This window comes from Thalassophryne amazonica, chromosome 1 (genome assembly GCF_902500255.1).
Source record: "Thalassophryne amazonica chromosome 1, fThaAma1.1, whole genome shotgun sequence".
Taxonomy (NCBI): domain Eukaryota; kingdom Metazoa; phylum Chordata; class Actinopteri; order Batrachoidiformes; family Batrachoididae; genus Thalassophryne; species Thalassophryne amazonica.
Genome location: NC_047103.1, coordinates 45677705 through 45700376, shown reverse-complemented (window position 1 = coordinate 45700376; position 22672 = coordinate 45677705). Strand labels below are relative to the sequence as shown.

The following is a 22672-nucleotide window of genomic DNA, read 5'->3' as shown; positions in this document are numbered from 1 at the left end:
GTCACCATGACCTGTGACCTCATGTACAAAGACTTGTATTGACTTTCTACTAAAAGTTGGCGTATGCCAAAACCCTGAATTAGGCGTAAGCACAAATCTATTCAGATGTATCAAAGTGTGCGTAGGTATGAATCCACGCACGATTGGTTTGTACATCCTACTGAACATAGAAATTAGCACACACTCCTCCAGGCCACGCCTCTATCTGAATATGCAAATGTATTCAAATAGTCTGATTGTGTGTAAAAAAATAAAATAAATACCGGTAATAATAATTAAAGAAATATCAGAGACAACGTGCAAAAACAATGAAAGCTGTGGTTAGATCGCCGTTCTCTCAGCTCGTTGTAAAACAGAAAATAAATATGTTTGTGTGTGTAAATGCTGAACTGAGCTGCTTGCACACACTGAACGGCGGCTGACAGTGTATGACATTAACATCACATGCTTTTATTGGTAAATACTGAACACAGTCAGGGGCTTATGCCTCTCTAGTTCCACCATCAAGAAAAAGAAAACATTTATTTTATTTAACTTGAAAGGATGAACCCCTTGAGATTTATAATGTCATTTTCAAGGGGGTCCTCAATAATAACAACAAGCCATCCAATGGGCAAGGCATGCAACAGTACATACATAACAAAATATACAAACAAAGGCAACAATACAACTGCAAACAATTAATTACACAGTATGTTGAGGGCTACACACGTAGGATGGAAGAAATTAAACGTTTAATTTTCTTCGGCGTAGCGCGCTGGACACAGTTTGAAGCAGGTCTGCGCAGCACAGCGTTACTGCATGCAAGTCTGTGCAACACTGCGCTCCTGTACACAACCAAAAACTGAGTGCGTCAGCTGGAGAACATGAGAACATGATCACACAGCCCACAGCACCTGTGTGTTCAGAACAGGGAATCAAACCTCAACTCAGAAATCCAGAAACACAACAGAGCGTGCTCTCTCTCTCTCTCTCTCTCTCTCTCTCTCTCTCTCTCTCTCTCTCTCTCTCTCTCTCTCTCTCTCTCTGTGTGTCTGATCAAACCTGTGACTTGAAAATAAAAGCGCACTCATTGCATGTCGGTGCGCTCATCAAACGCCCTGATCGATCAGGTCTGATCAGACTTGTGAATTTAAAATAAAAGCTTACTCGCTGCATGTCGGTGCGCTCATCAAACACCCTGATCGATCAGATCTGATCAAATCTGAAAAGAGCTGTGACGCTTTAAAATAAAAGTGCACTCGCTGCATGTCAATGCGATCATCAGACGACCTGATCGATCAGGTCTGATCAAATCAGCGGACCTGATTGGAGTAACCGGAGGTTTAAAAGTTTAATGAGTCACAGCGTTTCGTTCAGGGCAGCCTTTACCACAGCCAGACTCAGCAGCATCTAGACAATAAATAAATAAATAAATAAATAAAGTTAAATGACTGTTTTTGAGCCGCACCACACCTGCAGTAGAGAACAGAGCGCACTTCCACAGAGGCAGAAAATAGCACTGAACTGGTTTAATAGCAGCATGGTACACGTGACTGTGTGCACACATTAAAAAGCGAACACATGCAGCTGCAAGTATGAACAAACACTGCAAAAGGCTGAGTACGCGCGCATTTCGGCGTATTTACATGAAACACGTGCCAATCCGTCCGCACGTCTTTCATTAAAAAAATCTCCTTTGACAGTGGAATGTCCGGATAAACTGCTGATTCCGACCTCTTGTGAAAGTTCTCTGTTCTGTCACGACGTCCTGGGTCAACAGAGGCTTAAATTTGGAGGTTTTCAGCTTGAAACAGGATGATGACATCGCTCGGAGCGCTGCGCGATGTCCTGCTCCGTGGGAAGTCCTTACAGCGATAGAAACAATCCAAAATCTCTCATCAGCCGTTAAAATTTTCACAGAAAACCAGCTGAATTTCTCGAATGGTGTCCACCTGGATGTGCCTCACAATTTTTGAAAAAATTTTGATGAAGCACAGCGCCAGTCTCTCAGCAACTTCTCAGACAAAGGAATTCCGACGAGGGGGCTGGACCACTCCTCCCACAAGGCGTGCTCACAGGAGAATGACGTCACCGACAGGCGTGAAAAAACTCGCATGCCCACGAGGGTTCCAGCTTGGCTGATGTAATCACACGTGATTCAATTCCATATGGTTTTTTTTTTTTTTAAATAATAAGGTCAGATACTTTTCTAATAGACCTCGTATTTGGATCATGCCCAAAATAAGAATATAGGTAATGTAGTCCTAATGTATAGGACTATTTTTGCATTAAAACTTAATGATGAAAACAAAAAACATGCATTCAACACTAGAATAAACTGCCAACTTTTGTTTTATTACACTGACTTTGTTCTACCAGCAAGCTTTTTTTTTCCATGTTTCATGTTGCTCAGGTTACACACTACAGAACGTTCAGAATGTAAAATACAGCCCTCATTCTATGGGGTTAAAATTGTCTCATTAATATTTGTAAATGCACACGGGGTGATCTACAAATAATCATTGATTTGCAAATGTGTTCAGATATCCACAAATGCAAATTTCATATTTGTAACTTGGAAATTGGTCTTTGCAGTTAATGTTGTATTTCCAAATATAAAACTTAATTTGTAAAAAAAAAAAAAAAAAAAAAATTACATTTGTAAAACTGGAAATTGTATATGTGAATTGAGTTTCAGCATTTGTGGATCACCAATTACATGCATTCATCGCTTTTCTCTGTGACGTAATTTTGAGACATTCTTTTTGCGAAATCCACAGATCCACAAACAAATGCCTACTGATTCACAAATACACACTCACGCACACTGGATATCCACTAGATGGCAGTGTGGTTCCATTCATTACACAGCAGTCTATTTAGATCTCTCAGAGCCATTTGACTCATTTTGACTTCTGATATGAGCTGGACGGACATGGACTACATTAGATGATGGCAACTGCTCTCCTTGTCCGTCCAGCTCATATCAGAAGTCAAAATGAGTTTACGTCACAGAGGAAAGAAAAAACAAAAATAAACAAAACTGTGTTTCACTTTGAAGTTATTAATTCAGACTGGACTCTATCATTCTAACTTGACTCATCAGAGAGCCACGCAACGTTTGGAGCTGTGTGAACAGAACGGAGGACGATTCTCGTTTCTTTCACGCAACAAGACAGGAGTCCCAGTTCATAACTTTAATCCGCACAAACTTGACTCACGATTGACATATTCAGGGATGAAAGTGGTGAAAAACAAAAAAAGCTGAAACCCAAAATTACCTCCAACACCACCTGCACGAAAATGTTTGAATTCTAAAAGCTCTGAAATGCAGTCTGGGACTATTCCAGACGATATACTGGAGTGAGTGCAGCATCCATTTAGTGAGAAAAAACAAAACAACTTTCCTTATTTAAATTCATTCCAGCAGTATTCTGCTCTTACTAGGATGCAGCAGTTTTCTAGTTTGGCAGATAGTTCTGGAGGAAATCACTGAAGAAATTAACACATTGAAAATATGGTTTGACCGAAACAAACTGTCATTAAACTTAAATAAGACAGGGATGAAATGGAGGTGTAAGAGTCACTAGGTGTTCACAGGAAACACTTATTTATTTCTGTATGTATGTATTTATTTATTTATGTATGTTCATTGTTAGTTGCTTTTATATTTTCTGTTGTGTTTCTATTCAGGTTCTTTTTGTCTCTTTCTCTAAAATTGTATATAATAAGCATTAGATTATTAATATAGAAACAAAAATAAATTTAAGAAATATTACAATTTGAAAACAAATGCACCCGAACGTGATGACAGCTGCAAATGCGTAATGCTAACTTTTAACATTGAAAATGCCATAGACATGCTAACGCGTTAGCATCGCTCCCGTTTTTAAGTTATAACATACATCTGTCACCTGTTTCAGAAGACCATAACAGGTCAGTTTAACATAGAAAAGATAAATAATGCTCACAGACGTATGCTCTTTAGGGTTTTAGCGGGGGAAAATTAAGCGAAAGAAAGTATAAACGAAGCAACAGATCGAAGCATTGCTTCAATCTGCGAACCACTGCTTCGATTGGTTCAAGGTTCAGAGCAAAGCCGCGCTGCAGAAAAGTTGATCACGGACCCGCTGCAGGGTCTGTAATCAATGTAGAGAAATTACCATTTTCCTGACAAACACCTCCCAAAACAACGGCCACTCTGAAGGACCGATAACAGAATTGTTAAGCACAAAGCTTATTGATGTCGGTGGATCGAATCATTTTTTAACGATACCCGAAAGGAACCGGTTCTCGATACCCATCCCTAGTCGCAAGTGTTGCAAATAGCAAATTTCCCTGTCTATTTTTGACACCGCAAAAAAAGTCCAGACCGGCGAGGCCATTTTGAAACTACACATGCTCTTGGCTGGGCGTGTCATGACAGGACCAAGCGCTCCCTGCACTACTGCCTGCACTGTTGTGATCGGTCCTTTTGATCGGCGCATTTTGCCGATCACCGATCAAGGCGTGATCGGCCACTAATGATCAGTGCCTGATCGATCGGTGCACCTCTTATAGTTGGCACAGGTTTTACGCCAGATGCCCTTCCTGACACAACTCCAGTGTTACCTGGAGAAACACACACAGCCGCTGGTGTTCCAAAGAGGTCTCCCATCCAAGTAATAACCAGGTCCTGCACTGCTTAGCTTCTGAGATCTGACGGGATCAGGCTGACACAGAGCAGGCCGCCTGCAGTCGCTTTTCTGTAAATTCGTTAGTATTTTGAAAAGTTCAGATCGGACGTTCTCTTAAATCTTCGAAAGACTTGATGCACCTTAAAGCGTCAGGTTAAAAATTTCAAAAATTGAGACAAGAATAAAACAAAGAATGAATGCCACGTGGTAGCTTCAGCTAGGTGAGCTTAGCATGGGGCCTTGTTGACCCAAAAATAATTGAGCATTCAAGGAAAGGAAGAGAGTTGCAAGAGGTGGAGAGGAGGAAGAGAGAGGCAAGAGAGCGAGAGCAGCAGTCTGTTCTAACCTTTTAAGGGGTGTGTAATCTCACAGAAAACTTCATGTCTTCACAGGGTAGACCCAAATGATTCAACTATTTAAACACATTAACTGTTTTATTATACTATTGTTCTAAGACACTCGAATGGATGCACATTATTAATCGTCACTTGAACACATCCTGTGGATAAACAGAATACTTCACCATCAACATATTGATAATGCAGAAAGATCACACTTAAACACAAATCAGTTACAAGGACATGTCAATCAAATGGAATGATTATATGCAAAGCATTTCGTTTGACTAATCAATACCAACATTAGAAGTCTTTATATATGAATAAAATAATACTGATGCAATTCTTTTATTTTAAAAGAATGTCTTTCTTCACTTAGACCTAAAGATAACAGCAGATTGTCAAGACAAAGTTTTATGGCCACGTGTTATCATGGGGAAGGTCCTCTGGCGATGTGGAGAGGTTCTGGCCTTGGGTGAAGTCGTAAAATTTGGGTTCTCCTGGCCTGAAGAAACTCAGATTTTGACGTGAAGCCATTATAATGTCATGTAATTCACAGTGACTGAAAAGTCACTGATAAAAAGGCAAGGGCTCCCCTTTGAAGAACTTTGAATTACAGTTGTGAAGCCCAGTGTTGGACCATGGGTGGGAGGGGGTCTCAGGCTTAACTCCAGATGGATGCAGGAATTTCTCCACTGGGAGTGAAAATACAGTCTGTCTTCAGTTCCAAACCTCAGGTTTTTGTTGAGATAGCATTAACGTATTTATTTAATTAGGGCGAATTGAGGCCATGCGCTACAAAAGTAACCACAGAAGTAAACATTGTAAAGTTGATCTGTGTGTCAAGTCTGGGAGCATATGGTGGTGCTGCATTTTGCTACATTCACAACACCGCAGAACCACTTTGGGCCCTGGTAGGCAACCATCTAGGCAGACAACCGGTCCATTCCCACATCTCTGAAATAACCATCTATCTGCTGTAGCCAGATGAAACGTGGGCCACTGCAATGTGGAGTTTTCCAAGCTCCCTCCACAACAGTGGAAGATAGTCATCCTTGCTGAGTGAAAGGATGTTCCAGGTGCCCACCCACATGAGCCACCTCAGTTTTGGAAATGGGCACAGCCATGCAGTGGATGACCCCTCAGCATCGCTTCAGCTGCCACTCTCCAAAGGGGAGACCCTTGGTGCTCTCCTGTGGTTTCTTCTTATCGGGAGATAAAGAGATAAGATAAGACTTTATTGATCTCATAGTGGAGAAATTCACGTTACGTCAAAGCTCCGGATGGCTTCCCCCATCCTCTTCATAATGCACCCTGTCATCAGTGGCAGAGTTCCTCCCACAGAGTGTGCAAACAAGAGTTCTTGCTTTTCATCTTGAAGTTGTGCAAGGTGTTTTTATGGAGGCTGAAGCATCAATCCCGTCGCCAACCTCTAAAGTATTAACTGTGGCCTGGAGGACCACCTACAGTTCCAGATGTAGAACCATGTCCAGGGTACACACAAAATTATTATTTTTTTTAAATAATAAAATGCATCAACATTAAAAGAAAACACACAAAACATAAAATATAAATAAATAAAATTATAATGTCTATCATCTATGCATCTAAACAAAATCTTCTTCTAGATGGTCAGTGCTGCTCTTTCCCTGAGGGAGTCTTCCCAAGGGATCAATAAAGTTATGTCTAATTACAAATATAACTGTATGTCTGTTTTGTGTGAAGATTTGAGGTATATTAATATGTAGAATTATATTGTTGCAACTTTTCTTCTACAGAGATATCACACGCCCACAAGGTCTAAATCCCGCTCTGTCTCTCTGGAAGAGCGGGGCAGCAGTGAAACGCCACCTCACTGGAAAGAAGAGATGAAGCGAACCAAAGCTTATCAGCCCCCGAGTGAAGAGAGATGGAGCAAAGGAGACAAGTATAATTTTTTTTAACTTTGTGAAATTGAATATCAAGGTTTTTTTTGCTTCATTCATCTTTTGATTTAACAGATTGAATGACCGTTCCTCAAGCAGATGGGATAACAGAAGTGACTCAGATTGGTCCCAGTCTTCAGAACACTCTTCAAGCCTCAGCTCTGACAGATCTAGTGTACGCCAACAGTATAAGAAAGAGAAGAAAAAATACAAACGCAAGAAGAAGGCCAAAAAACATAAGCATGGCAAGAAGAAGGGCTCCAAGTACAAACGTCAAGAGTCTGACCCGTCTGAGGGTGAAAGGTCAGTGTGTTCAGGAAGACAGTCCGACTTCAGACGATCCTATTCTTCATCTCGATCCTCTTCAAGTCGGCATCATTCATCAAATAGGAGAAGACGACGGTCCTCACCGTCGTTACGAAACTCTCGATCCTATTCAAGATCCCACATGTCTAGTCAGTCTAGATCATGTGGGAGGTCCAGGTCATACTCAAGGTCTCGGAGTCTGTCCAGATCTAGAAGTGTGTCCTTATCGAGGTCCAGATCTTGTTCATTTTCTCGATCGCGATCCAGTTCCAAGTCAAGAAGAAGATCAAAGCATAGATCCAGGTCGTTTTCATCATCCAGAAAAAGAAGTTCTTCCAGATCTCCAAGAAAAACAAAAGACAGCAAGTCCAAGGCAGGCACCTTTATCCATGTGCCAGAGAAGCTTCCAGACAGCATAGTCACACCTGTGCCCAGACTCCCCTTTATCCCAGCCCCCAAAAGTATCCCTGTTATCCCACTGAGTGACAGTCCTCCACCTTCACGCTGGAAGCCTGATCAAAAGCCCTGGAAGCCCTCTTACATCCATATTCACGAAGTCAAAGCTAAAGCAGCTGCTGATGCCCCTACGTCTCCTGGGAAATCTGTTTTTAGTGTTACGGAAAAAGCTCAGACTTCAAATTTGCCAAAGACTATACCAGCGAACTCTGAAAATGTATATGTGTACACTGACAAAGTGGATAAAGCTGCACCGCGCTCACGCAGTGGATCATTTAGAGGCAAGTCCCACAGCCGTTCATACAGTCGCTCAAAGAGCCGAAGTTGTACGAGGTCCAGGTCGCCTCGTCAGTGTGACAGCAGATCATCCTACAGCAGGTCAGACTCTGAACACTCCCAGAAGAAAATTATCCGCAAGAAAAATTCATTAGAAAAGGAATGGAAAGAGTATTACAGTTCCCTAAAGAGGATAAAATATTTAGAGAAGTACATTTCACTTAGCAGTGATCAAGATGCTCAGGCAGAGTCAGAAAGCAAAAGTAGTAATGAAATCAGCCCTAGTTTTGAAGTCTTCATGAAAGGTAGTTCATTGGAGAAAACAAAAGAGAAGGACATCTCTCATGATGGAGACACAAAGGCGAACAGCTTAAATCTCAGTTCTGAATGTGAGCGTGATAGTAGTCTGAGCAGAAGCAACAGTGACACCTTTTCTAAAACACAGAAAGCACCAGTTCAGTTCAGTGAAACAATGGACAAGAGGTCATCTGCTCCTGCTGGGTGGAATTCTGAAAGTGACAATGAAAATTTGCCATCCAGGACACTGGCAATATCTGAAAAAGAAGAAGGGGAGGCAAGTTCAGAATCAGAATACGAGACTTGCAGAAAGCTATCGGAGACAGAGACTGCACTGGAACCCAAGAACACTGCTGCTTCTGGTCAGTCTGAGGAATGTCCGGAGAAAGCTACAGATGCAGAGAAACATAAGACCAAGAAAAAGGCAAAACATAAGCATAAACACAAGAGGAGAGCTGAAACCAAAATTGGTTCGCATCACAATAAAGGCAAGACAAAAAGATCTAAAAGGAAACATCAGAAGCTGAAAGAGACATTTCATTGGCAGCCACCCTTAGAGTTTGGAGAGGAGGAGGAAGAGGACGAATCAAAGAAGGAGAAGCGGTATGAACAAAATTATAGTCCCGACAGAGCTGTCAAACAAAGATCTGACAAATCATTGAGTGTAGACGCCGTGAATGCAAAGGACCAGAATTTAACTTCCTTACACAAGAATTCTTCACGGCTTTCCAGAGAAGAAGGAAAGGATCAACAAAGTCTAAAAGACTGTGTCTATAAAACCTCAAATACTAGTTCCTCATCCAATATAAAGAACGAAGGCTTATTGGATGATATGGACATATGCACACCTGAGCATAATGTGGAGACAATTGTTGAACCTCCTCAGGGTTCTTCAGTTAACTCAGCTGACTCAGCCATAAAAAGTACTTCAAATTCTTCAGACACAGCAGCTAAAGCTGTTGACTCTTTGCCTAAGTTTCATAGTAAAGAACAAACGTCTGAGCCTTCTGTTACCTCCACAGCAATGGGAAGTGGAATACAAGATGAAGGAACCACTGGCAAATCTACAGGTACCGTTATCAATTTAAAATGGAGACCATTAAAAGGTTTGATGGCTGTGCAGAATTTGAGTCAGCCAGCAGTCAACATGTGCAACATTCAACTTCAAGAGAACCAGAACCCCAGCACCAAGGGAGTAAGAATGGAGATAAAAAGTACAAACAGAGTCCGGCCGGGATCTCTGTTTGATGAGGTTCGTAAGACTGTACGACTCAACCAGAGACAAAGGAACCGGGAAAGCTCCAGTGAGGAAAAATCCCCTTCTGTGGTGAAGACAAAGGGAACTTCTGGTAACCGGTCCCCAAAGAAGTCTCACTCTGTCTCCAGTCCCCGATCTTGCTCAAGAGGGTGGTCCCACTCTTCCAGCAGGTCCAGGAGCAGGTCTCACAGCTCCAGCTACTCTTCCAGGTCAGAGAAAAGGCAGTTGATTCAATGAGAAGGATGAGTGTCGCATTTGTGATTGTTTCAAAATATTCTGGTCTTTGTGTTATCTTAAATAATTTAGAACTTCATAATTCTTTTAGGAGTCGCAGTAGGAGTCGAAGAAGACATGGTAGAGGACGGTCACGCTCCTATCCAAGTCATAGAGCTCACAGGTAATTCATGAAAGATTGACTTAATGATAAGTTCATTCATTTTCCGCTGCTTGTCCAGTATGTGGTGGCGGCAGATCAAGCAGCTTCTCCCACACTTCCCTATCCTCAACCAAGTCTTCTAACTCTTCCAAGGGGATCCTGCGGCATTCCCAGACTAGCTGGGAAATAATCCCTCCACGTGTCCTTGGTCTCCCCCTGGGCGTCTTCCCAGGGAGATGACCAGGGGCATCCTCACCAAATGCCTCATACCAAAATTCTGAAAAATGTGATAATGCTAGTTTTGTGACTGTGGTGGTCGTATCATTGGTATCTAGTGGTTAAGGTGTAGGGCTTGAGTCCAGAAGATCATGGGTTCAAATCCCTGCTGGACTGGAAAATCACTAAGGGCCCTTGGGCAAGGCCTTTAATCCCCTATTCCTCCCGGTGTGTAGTGAGCGCCTTGTATGGCAGCACCCTGACATCGGGGTGAATGTGAGGCATAATTGTAAAGCGCTTTGAGCATCTGATACAGATGGAAAAGCGCTATATAAATGCAGTTCATTTACCAAGGGCACATTTTTTACACAACTGCTGGTAAATTCCAAGCATGGACAGACAATTGTCGCTACAGCAGAAATGGCTATGCTTTGTTTTGAATAAGAAAAGAGCTGGACATAGGGGTTTCTGGTCGAAAGGGATGGGAAGTAATAATTGATTTGCAAAAGCCATTTGCAGATGCTTTGTTCTGCATTTCAGACCTAAGCACCTAAAAGATGTGTGGAGTTTGCATGTTCTTGCCGTGTTTGTGTGGGTTCCCTCCAGGTGCTCCGGCTTCCTCCCACATCCAAAGACATGCATGTTAGGTGAATTGGAAACTTAAAATTGTCCATAGGTGTGCATGCAGGTGTACATGTGTTTGTTTGTCTACAACCCCTGGCAAAAATTATGGAATCACCGGCCTCGGAGGATGTTCATTCAGTTGTTTAATTTTGTAGAAAAAAAGCTGATCACAGACATGACACAAAACTAAAGTCATTTCAAATGGCAACTTTCTGGCTTTAAGAAACACTATAAAAATCAGGAAAAATAATTGTGGCAGTCAGTAACGGTTACTTTTTTAGACCAAGCAGAGGGAAAAAAATATGGAATCACTCAATTCTGAGGGAAAAATATGGAATCATGAAAAACAAAAGAACGCTCCAACACATCACTAGTATTTTGTTGCACCACCTCTGGCTTTTATAACAGCTTGCAGTCTCTGAGGCATGGACTGGCTCCAACGTTCTCTGATTGCTGTTGCCAGATCAGCTTTGCAGGTTGGAGCCTTGTCATGGACCATTTTCTTCAACTTCCAACAAAGATTTTCAATTGGATTAAGATCCGGACTATTTGCAGGCCATGACATTGACCCTATGTGTCTTTTTGCAAGGAATGTTTTCACAGTTTTTGCTCTATGGCAAGATGCATTATCATCTTGAAAAATGATTTCATCATCCCCAAACATCCTTTCAATTGATGGGATAAGAAAAGTGTCTAAAATATCAACGTAAACTTCTGCATTTATTGATGATGTAATGACAGCCATCTCCCCAGTGCCTTTACCTGACATGCAGCCCCGTATCATCAATGACTATGGAAATTTACATGTTCTCTTCAGGCAGTCATCTTTATAAATCTCATTGGAACGGCACCAAACAAAAGTTCTAGCATCATCACCTTGCCCAATGCAGATTCGAGATTCATCACTGAATATCACTTTCATCCAGTCATCCACAGTCCACGATTGCTTTTCCTTAGCCCATTGTAACCTTGTTTTTTTCTGTTTAGGTGTTAATGATGCCTTTCGTTTAGCTTTTCTGTATGTAAATCCCATTTCCTTTAGGCAGTTTCTTACAGTTCGGTCACAGACGTTGACTCCAGTTTCCTCCCATTCGTTCCTCATTTGTTTTGTTGTGCATTTTCGATTTTGAGACATATTGCTTTAAGTTTGATGTCTTCCTTGGTCTACCAGTATGTTTGCCTTTAACAACCTTCCCATGTTGTTTGTATTTGGTCCAGAGTTTAGACACAGCTGACTGTGAACAACCAACATCTTTTGCAACATTGCGTGATGATTTACTCTCTTTTAAGAGTTTGATAATCCTCTCCTTTGTTTCAATTGACATCTCTCGTGTTGGAGCCATGATTCATGTTAGTCCACTTGGTGCAACAGCTCTCCAAGGTGTGTTCACTCCTTTTTAGATGCAGACTAACGAGCAGTGGACTATCCGGATAAAATGCTGAAACCGACTTCTTCTGAAACCTCTCTGTTCTCTCACGACATCCTGGATCAATAGAGCCTGAAATGTGGAGGTTTTCAGCTTGAAACAGGCTGACGACGGCGCCTGAGAGCGCTGCACGACGTCCCGCTCCGTGGGAAGTCCTTAAAGCGACAGTATTACTTCAAAATCTCTCATCGGCCGTTAAAATTTTCACTGAAAACCAGCTTAACTTTTCGAACCGTGTCCACTTCGATGTGTCTCACAGGTTTAGAAAAAATTTTTATCAAACAAAGCGCCAGTCTCTCAGCAACTTCTCAGACAAAGGAATTCCGACGAGGGGCTGGACGACTCCTCCCACAAGGAGTGCTCACAGGCGAATGACGTCACCGACAGGCGTGGAAAAACTCACGCATGCGCACGAGGGTTCAAGCATGTCTGACGTAAAAACATATTTTATTGTGGACAGTCTAAGGCACACCTTTGCACTAATCAGCATCTTGATATGGCACACCTGTGAGGTGGGATGGATTATCTCAGCAAAGGAGAAGTGCTCACTATCACAGATTTAGACTGGTTTGTGAACAATATTTGAGGGAAGTGGTGATATTGTGTATGTGGAAAAAGTTTTAGATCTTTGAGTTCATCTCATACAAAATGGGAGCAAAAAAAAGTGTTGCGTTTATATTTTTGTTGAGTGTATATATGTGTGTGTGTGTAATGTACAGTTGTGCTCAAAGGTTTACATACCCTGGCAGATTTTTTTTTTTCTTTGCCATTTTTCACAGAATATGAATGATAATGCAAAAACTTTTCACTCATGGTTAATGGTTGGGTGAAGCCATTTATTGTCAAATAACTGTCATAATGACAACAGAAACACCCAAATGACCCAGATCAAATGTTTAAATACTCCTGTTCTTATTACCGTGTATTGCCCCTTTAACATCAGTGACAGCTTGGAGTCTTTTGTGGTAGTTGTGAATGAGGCTCTCTGATTTTAAAGCTGCCACTGCATAGGTCTTGGATTTTATTTACATCAATTACAAAAAAAAAAATACAAACAGTATGGCACTCTGGTAAATCTGTATGGAGTAGACAGTTTTCATAAACTAAGTGACTGTACAAGATGGAGAAGAGTGATGAAAGCCACCAAGACAACCCAGAAGAAGTTATAGGCTTATGTGGCTGTGATTGGAGAACTTGTGCACAGTACAGGCTTTGTATTTTGTATCAGCAGTTATACAGCTGCATGATGAAGTGGTATAGGGGAGGGTTTTCTTTAAAAAGAAACACTGAAAGTTTAGCTACAGAAGGTACATCTGAAATGCAAGCCTGGATTTGTTCTGTTTTGGTGAAAGAAAATCTTCTGCTCTGCTCCACTAAGAAACTAAGAGTGTTGATGCAAAATGCAAAATTTGCGCTGTGCACAATTTCTTTTGTTCCAAAATGTTGTTCTTAAACCAAAACCATTTTTTCCCATAAAAAAAAAAAAAAAGCATATACAATGGATAAATCCGTTTCTGGCCTCAAAACGAACACCGTGTTTTACCTTTTTAGCAACATTTCATGTATAAAAGGCACACAAAATCAAACAATATGCAGAGATAACAGTCCAAAAATGTTTTTTTTTTTTGTTTTTTTTGTTTTTTTTGTTTTTTTTGCTTGCACCAAGGTGTTTAGCTGTATTTATAGAAGTTCTTTGACTATTTCTTGAAGAACACAAATGACAAACTTTATACATAAAATCTGTATAATTTAGCTTAAAAAACTCAGACTTTTTTTAATTGAACTTTAATATGTTCTGTTATTATTAAAGTATGTTTGACATAAATCTATTTGGCATGCTTGCTTTGTGCTTTTTTTATACATTAGTCGGACATACAGCAGAAGTCATTCTAGAAGTCGCTCATACAACCGCCGTAGGGCATCCAGGTGGGTGTGGTTCCTTAACTTACTAACTCAAAAATGTTTTAATAGTTTATCATTGAGTGGTCTAACAGTCAAATTGAGGCAATGGTATCATAAATCCCATAACATCATTTTGCCTTAATTGCAGTTCTACTGAGTCACGTTTTAACCACTGCCAGTTATACAGTAGTGTTCAGAATAATAGTAGTGCTGTGTGACTAAAAAGATGAATCCAGGTTTTGAGTATATTTCTTATTGTTACATGGAAAACAAGGTACCAGCAGATTCTCACAAATCCAACAAGACCAAGCATTCATGATATGCACACTCTTAAGGCTATGAAATTGGTCTATTAGTAAAACAAGTAGAAAAGGGGGTGTTCACAATAATAGTAGTGTGGCATTCAGTCAGTGAGTTTGTCAATTTTGTGGAACAAACAGGTGTGAATCAGGTGTCCCCTATTTAAGGATGAAACCAGCAACTGTTGAACTTGCTTTTCTCTTTGAAAGCCTTAGGAAAATGGGACGTTCAAGACATTGTTCAGAAGAACAGCGTAGTTTGATTAAAAAGTTGATTGGAGAGGGGAAAACGTATACACAGGTGCAAAAAATTATAGGCTGTTCATCTACAATGATCTCCAATGCATTAAAATGGACAAAAAACAGAGACGCGTGGAAGAAAATGGAAAACAACCATCAAAATGGATAGAAGAATAACCAGAATGGCAAAGGCTCACCCATTGATCAGCTCCAGGATGATCAAAGACAGTCTGGAGCTACCTGTAAGTGCTGTGACAGTTAGAAGACGCCTGTGTGAAGCTAATTTATTTGCAAGAATCCCCCGCAAAGTCCCTCTGTTAAATAAAAGACGTGCAGAAGAGGTTACAATTTGCCAAAGAACACATCAACTGCCCTAAAGAGAAATGGAGGACTATTTTGTGGACTGATGAGAGTAAAATTGTTCTTTTTGGGTCCAAGGGCCGCAGACAGTTTGTGAGACGACCCCCAAACTCTGAATTCAAGCCACAGTTCACAGTGAAGACAGTGAAGCATGGTGGTGCAAGCATCATGATATGGGAATGTTTCTCCTACTATGGTGCTGGGCCTATATATCGCATACCAGGTATCATGGATCAGTTTGGATATGTCACAATACTTGAAGAGGTCATGTTACCTTATGCTGAAGAGGACATGCCCATGAAATGGCTGTTTCAACAAGACAATGACCCCAAGCACACTAGTAAACGAGCAAAATCTTGGTTACAAACCAACAAAATGAATGTTTTGGAGTGGCCTGCCCAATCCCCGGACCTAAATCAATTTCAATTTATTAATTTATATAGCGCCAAATCACGACAGTCGCACCAAGGCGCTTCACATAATTTACAACAACACAAATTAATCGAAATTCAAAATTAAAAGCAAGAAAAGCACTGTTAAAAGATAAAACACAGTAGAATAAAAATAAATTACAAAGCAAACACAAACAGATTAAAAAATTAATAAGACAGTCTAAAAAAGTGGGTCTTCAGTCTTGATTTAAAAATCTCCACCGTGTCACACTGCCGAATAACAGCAGGTAGATCATTCCAGAGAGCCGGACCACGGTAGGAGAAGGCTCTATACCCCACAGACTTTTTGTTCATCCTCGGAACACACAGAAGCCCTGCGCCCTGCGAACGCAAAGGCCTCGCAGGTACGTAGGGCTTAACCAAGTCCGCCAAGTAGGAAGGCGCCAGTCCATGAACAATTTTATAAACCAACAATAAAACTTTAAAATCCAATCTGGCAGAAACCGGTAGCCAATGAAGGGATGCCAGAATGGGAGTAATGTGGTCAAACCTTCTACTTTGTGTCAAAATTCTGGCAGCAGCATTCCACACCAACTGAAGTCCTCGAATGCTAGACTGCGGCAGACCAGAAAATAAAGCATTACAATAATCCAATCTAGAAGAGACAAATGCGTGAATCAGAGTCTCAGCAAATCCAATTGAGAACTTGTGGGGTGACGTCAAAAAAGCTGTTTATGAAGCAAAACCAAGAAATGTGAATGAATTGTGGAATGTTGTTAAAGAATCTTGGAGTGGAATAAGTTGGTTGACTCCATGACTCGCAGATGTGAAGAAATCATGAAAAACTGTGGTTATACAACTAAATACTAGTTTAGTGATTCACAGGATTGCTAAAAAAGCAGTTTGAACATAATAGTTTTGAGTTTGTAGCATCAACAGCAGATGCTACTATTATTGTGAACACCCCCTTTTCTACTTTTTTTACTAATAGCCCAATTTCATAGCCTTAAGAGTGTACATATCATGAATACTTGGTCTTGTTGGATTTGTGAGAATCTACTGAATCTACTGGTACCTTGTTCCCATGTAACAATAAGAATATACTCAAAACCTGGATTAATCTTTCTAGTCACATAGCACTACTATTATTCTGAACACTACTGTAAGTTTAAAAAAAAATCATCAATCACTAATGTAAAAAAGTCATGATGTCTTCAGTTTTGATTTAGCAATAAGGTAGTCTGTTTTTTACCACTCAAATTGAGAAAAATTGAGCAGCTTACTGTCACTGGTTTTTGCATTAAAGTCACTACAGTTTTGGTTATGTTGTTTCATGTTAATACAGGTCAGACTCCTCTGACAGCTACTCCTCCCGGAGTCGTAGTGCGAGCTGGAGGCGTGGACACAGGTGCAGTGACAGCTACAGGAGCTCAGACCGCAGATCTTGGTAAGAAGTTCCTGTTGAACCGCACCAGACATCTGGATGGTGCCCGGTCTCACGTCAGTATTTTCATTTTCTGTTTTTTAATTGTGGATGAATATGTTATACATAGCCTTTATTCAGACTTTTACACAAGAACAAAAAGGTCACACCACATCTCGTCTTTTTTTTTAACATTGTTAGATCAGTTGCTGTACTCACATCTGTATGAGTGTCACCTAACCACTCCAAATAGTTTTTTGTGAATGATAAAATTTCAGTCATTAAACTTCTAAACAATTTTGTTAAACATTTTAATTAATTTTGTGTCCCTAAAATTGTTTGGCTTTAATTGATGAGTATACACACTGAGGCTTAAAGGATTATTTGAGGAAGTTGTGATAAAAGACTAAAAGATTAATCCAGGTTTTGAGTGTATTTCTTATTGTTACTTGGGAAACAAGGTACCAGTAGATTCAGTAGATTCTCACAAATCCAACAAGACCAAGCATTCATGATATGCACACTCTTAAGGCTATGAAATTGGGCTATTAGTAAGAAAAAGTAGAAATTATTCTGAACACTACTGTATTGTAAACCAGAGCAGTGAGTACTGACCTCCCTAAGTTATAAGCTTGGGGGTGCAGAGGGGGTGTTCATGCATGTTGTAGCAAGTGTGAATATTGACAGGTCTTTGTGGCCTATATCGATTTCAGAATGTTATATTTTGATTGGCCATGCATTTTTCATGCACAGCCATGCATGTTCATGTATGTTTTTAGGGTGTATGTAGGCTTTGTGAATACTGTGCAGAGTGTAGTTTCTCTAACTTAAGAATCTTCCCAGTGACTTGTGGCATTTGTTAAGAAATTGCTCTGACTCATACTCTGTTCAATGCTTCCATGGTCTGACGATTGGGTAGTGTCATCAAGTCCGACAACCTGGGTGCCGTGGTCGGAGAGGAAATGTTTGCTGATTTTGATTTAGCAGATGATGCGGTGATCTTTGTGAAATCAATGGATGTCCTTATTACGGCGCTTAAGAAGTCGAGTGAGGAATTTCAGTGTCTGGGTTTGCGATTGTCTAAGATCAGCGCTAACATAGCTATCCGGAGTGCATCTGTGATGAAAATGGTAAATGGACTGCATTTCTGTGATGCTCATCCACCTGATGCAAACATTCAGAGTGCTTTACAATGATGCCTCACATTCATGCACTCACACTCCAGTGTCAGGATTCTGCTTTGCAAGGTTGCTCAAATGCACACTGGTAGCAACTTGGAGATTAAGGAACTTGTAAAGCCTTTCACTTATCTTTGCACTGGCATGTGTCTGGAAGTTTGGCCTATGAGATGAAGAGAAGCCTGGACAGAGTTTATGGAGTCACAAGGTCATTGGACAGGTGTTTTGCAATGAATATACCTTTGCAGTAGAACAAACGTCCAACTTGTCAGAATCCTGGTGCTTCCATTCTTACTTCATGGCTGTGAGACTTGGACTCAAACCAGTGACCTAAGGCCATGGCTGGATGTCTTTGGTACAAGGTGTCTCTGGAACATGCTTCATTCCCGATGGATTAACTTTGTGTCAAATAAACGGTTACTTATGGAGACTGATGAAGTTTACTACTTGCATTCTAAGGGAATCTCAGCTACATTCATGTGGCGTGCTTCTCAGAGCAGGATCCAGCATACTGATGACTCAGAATTGAGGATCCCAGACACTGGTGAAGGCCAAGGGGGCGGCCATGTATCACCTGGCTGTGGTAGCTAGATGAGTACTTTTGGGATGTGGAGATGGATCACTTGTCTCTTTGAGGGGGCAACAGTGTACCATCAAGGGCCAAGATGGTGCAGGGTGTCCTTACAGCCATTTGCCTTAGCAGGTGGTTTTACTGATGAATTCTTCCCCTCAACTTAGTCTTGATCATCTATGAATTCACCTGTTGACAGTTGTCATAAAAATGTGAATTACACTGAATAAAAATATAAACACAACACTTTTGTTTTTGCTCCCATTTTTCATGAGTTGAACTTAAAGACCTGAAACATTTTCTATATACACAAAAGACCTATTTCTCTCAAATATTGTTCACAAATCTGTCTAAATCTGTTAGTAAGCACTTCTCCTTCGCTGAGATATTCCATCCCACCTCGTAGGTGTGGCATATCAAGATGCTGATTAGACAGCATGATTATTGGACAGGTGTGCCTTAGGCTGGCCACAATAAAAGGCCACACTGAAATGTTCAGTTTTACAACACAGCACAATGCCAATGTCACAAGTTTTGAGGGAGTGTGCATTTGGCACCCTGACTGCAGGAATGTGAAGGAGATTTGTTGCACTGCAAGAGGCAAATGGTGATCACATCAGATACTGATGGGTTTTCTGACCCTCCCCCAATAAAACAAAACTGCACATTTCAGAGTGGCCTTTCATTGTGGTAAACCTAAGGCGCACCTGTGCAATAATCATGCTGTCTAATCAGCATCTTGATATGCCACACCTGTGAGGTGGGATGGATTATCTCGGCGAACGCGAAGTGCTCACTAACAGATTTAGACAGATTTGTGAACAATATTTGAGAGAAATAGGTCTTTTGTGTATATAGAAAATGTTTCAGATATTTGAGTTCAACTCATGAAAAATGGGAGCAAAAATAAAAATGCTACATTTATGTTTTTGTTCAGTATATGTTGCAGAATTAGTCCAAAAAGTTTTCAGACTATTTATTGCTTCTTTGTGCTAACTTAAATAAGCATCCTGATTTAAAGCTGAGCACAGCCCACTTTCTCATTTCAAGGAGCATGAATACATGAATAGATGTAGTTTGCTTGCTTCTTAGAATGAGCTAAGAGAGTCCCTGTCCAATGGCTTGGATAGGGAAGTGTGGGAAGAGCTGCTTGGTCTACTGCCACCACCATCTGGACCCGGACAAGCAGCAGAAAATGATTGAATGGAAAACAATCTCACTTCTAAATCTAATAATCAGTCGCTGCATCCATAATACACACTATTATAATTTATGTACTGATTAATTTTTCCTGTCTTGCTTATTTTTTATTTATTTTTTTCTTCTGAATGTGAATTCATAAGTTCTATGAAGGCTGTCTGCATCCTACATGCACTAATCTCCTTAGTGCTTGTAAACGGGATAAAGTGTGTCATTGTAATCTGGCGTCTGTAGGTCTTACCGCTCGTCCAGTCGCAGTTCTTCGAGGGGCAGAAGTCACAGCCGCAGCAGCAGGTACAGCTGAGCAACACCACAAAAAGGACTACTGATGGGGAGCACAACCACAGTCTGGACACTGTGCACACATCATACTGATGATTTTATTTTTAGTTTTTAGTTGTTTTTTTTGTACAAGTTGGTGGTATGACAGACCAGCAACTGCCGAAAAAGTCTATTACATCAGTACTGGATTGTTTTACATATTCTCTCTTCATGTGCATGGAAAATGTGCATTAGCTTTCAGGAGGTCTTTGAATGTTTGAGAATATGAATTAGTCAAAACAGCATTAAACAATCCACAAGTATACACAAAGTCAGACTGTCTTGTTTTTGGGACCGTTACAGCTGGAAACAACCGCGCTAATTCCAGTCAGCATAACAGCTCAAGAAGCTAAGAGACATAAGAGAAACTCTCATCAGAATCACACTTCTCAGAAATTAGTTGTAAATACTTTACATTGCATATTTGTATATTCTGTTTTTGGAACTCCTGTTTTTCTACTCTGAAATACGTAAATGTATATGCAACAGTTTTCCTTGTCCTGTGTGACAAATCTTTATAGAATGCATGTTGACGTGAGTTCAGATTTTGCGTCATTGAATAAATAAGTTGATGGTTTTTGAGCCATTTCTGTGTGACGACTTGCCTTTGTTTAATTACTTTTCTTACTGTACCACGAATGCTAAAACTGCATCCAAAGTATAGTATTGAGATTTGAATAAAATGGTTATAAATGTTTACACTGAATAAATTCAACAAAATCTTATATAACTGTCTTGGTTGTTCCTCACAATACAAACTGTAGTAACTGTGAAAAACAGTTTGCCCTGAAGTCAAAATGAGAAGTTTGTTCTTATCCAGTGACGCCACCTAGCTGCTAATGCAGATGAGCTGTATGCGTTGAGGACAGTCTTGGTTCATTGTTTTTCTTTCTGTTGAACATTTATTATCAGTGGTAACCTTTAGGTAATGTATTGATCCTGTTAAATAGAATGTATAAACATTATAAATGGGCTACATTACTGAAACAGTGAATATGGTTGTTTGAAAACATCTATTTCTTTATTTCATCTCATGCTCTTAGCAGAATCAGACTAATGCATCACTGTAATTCATTGGATTAGAATATAAAAAAGTTGATTAAATTATTTATTGTGCTCAGGACTGATTGAAAGCTGGGTTGCTTCTTGCCAATATTGAGAACTGTTCTGGTCTGAGAGGTGCCCCCCCCCCCCCCCCCCAGAAAAATGACCAATTATAAGAATTTATAATCGCCCTTCATATGCAAAGCCCTGTGATTTGTTAAACGTCTGTTTTATTTAGTCTAATCTAATATCTAGTGTGTGTGTGTGTGTGTGTGTGTGTGTGTGTGTGTGTGTGTGTGTGTGTGTGTGTGTGTGTGTGTGTGTGTGTACCTCACTGAAACAGCCCTCTGGATTTATGAAACCCTGTGCAACTGAGTACAAGTGCAGATGCATGTTTTGTGCACTATATAAGTTAATATGATGGTGTGTATGTTTCAACTTGTATGCTTTATTTTGTTCTGGAGTATAAGTCGCACATGTTACAAAATGCCTCTTAAAACTCCCTGTCCACACGTGTCCCGTTCGGTTGCACTTGGCTTCCTGATACAAAAAAAAAAAAGAAATGTGCGAAATAGCAAACTCGCTGGATGATCGGCATACATGGTCATCCTAGAGCATGCCACTCACCATTTGGCGTGTTGGGACAATCTAGAACAAAATTTTTGACTGTTTAAAATTCTGACGGCGATAGACATCGGGAACCCAGCCAGGTCATCGGCAAGCTCACACCAAATTAACCAGGCCATCTGAAACTTTTGGGAACCCTGCTGCAAGCTCACAACCTTCGAATTGTTACAAACACTGATGGAGATCTGTACCCGATCTGTTATCCTAAACCTCAGCGGCAGAATGGCAAGCAGGCAGCGAAATATTCCATCCCCTGAAAAGGTGTCACCACTGGTAATGTCACTGTCAGCTTCAGCTTCACCCCTTTTGTGGCTTCGGACGTCGTTTGCTTCCCGATTTCTACCAGGAGCCCACCTGGAAATTGACAGGAATGTGTGGACTCGAGGCTTAAGCCAACATCAGACCAGCATAGGATTTGACTGATGGGTGAGTGGTCTAAAAATCTAAGGGTACCTTTTTCTGTATTTTCAATTGTTTAATTTAGGATTTTTGTGCATTGCTGTAGTGCACGTTATAGTATCGCCATTTATTCTAGTTTATCTTTAGTGCAAATTTATTTTGTTTAGTGCTTTGTTTTTTGAAAGTCTTAAATGTCATTTTTATTACATAAGTAATTTTTGTGTTGTCAGTTTATAGGTAGCACTGTAGTATAAGTCACAGAACCTACCAAACTAATAAAAACAGTCTGACATTTACTCTTAAAAAATGTACTCATTTAGCTGATGTGCTTATCCAGTGCAGAACAAACAGTCAAACTCAAGTAAAGTAAAAGTCATCAGAGTAAGTACTAAGTACTGCATCTCATCAGAAATAGGTAGTGAAGTGTATGTTAAGGTGACTGGGTAAGGAGAGGAGGGGGTAGCAGAAATGGTCTTTAAGAGGATTTGAAAATTGAAAGAAACACCCAATGCCATAAGGCATTCTTACTGGAAACGTAGTGCGCAAGATAGAGTATTAC

General features: G+C 40.5%; 1 protein-coding gene across 2 annotated transcripts in view; it reads left to right on the top strand.

Moving 5' to 3' along the window:
* nktr (natural killer cell triggering receptor) overlaps positions 1 to 20768 on the top strand; it is a 79427-nt gene extending 58659 nt beyond the window's left edge. For both annotated transcript variants that reach the window (XM_034168992.1, XM_034169001.1), the window contains 6 exons: positions 6775 to 6923; positions 6997 to 9723; positions 9840 to 9911; positions 14024 to 14083; positions 16696 to 16797; positions 19957 to 20768. In XM_034168992.1, coding sequence (XP_034024883.1) covers positions 6775 to 6923; positions 6997 to 9723; positions 9840 to 9911; positions 14024 to 14083; positions 16696 to 16797; positions 19957 to 20026 — 3180 coding nt within the window. In that variant the 3' untranslated portion in view covers positions 20027 to 20768. The remainder of the gene's footprint in view (positions 1 to 6774; positions 6924 to 6996; positions 9724 to 9839; positions 9912 to 14023; positions 14084 to 16695; positions 16798 to 19956) is intronic.
* Positions 20769 to 22672: the final 1904 nt, after the last annotated feature.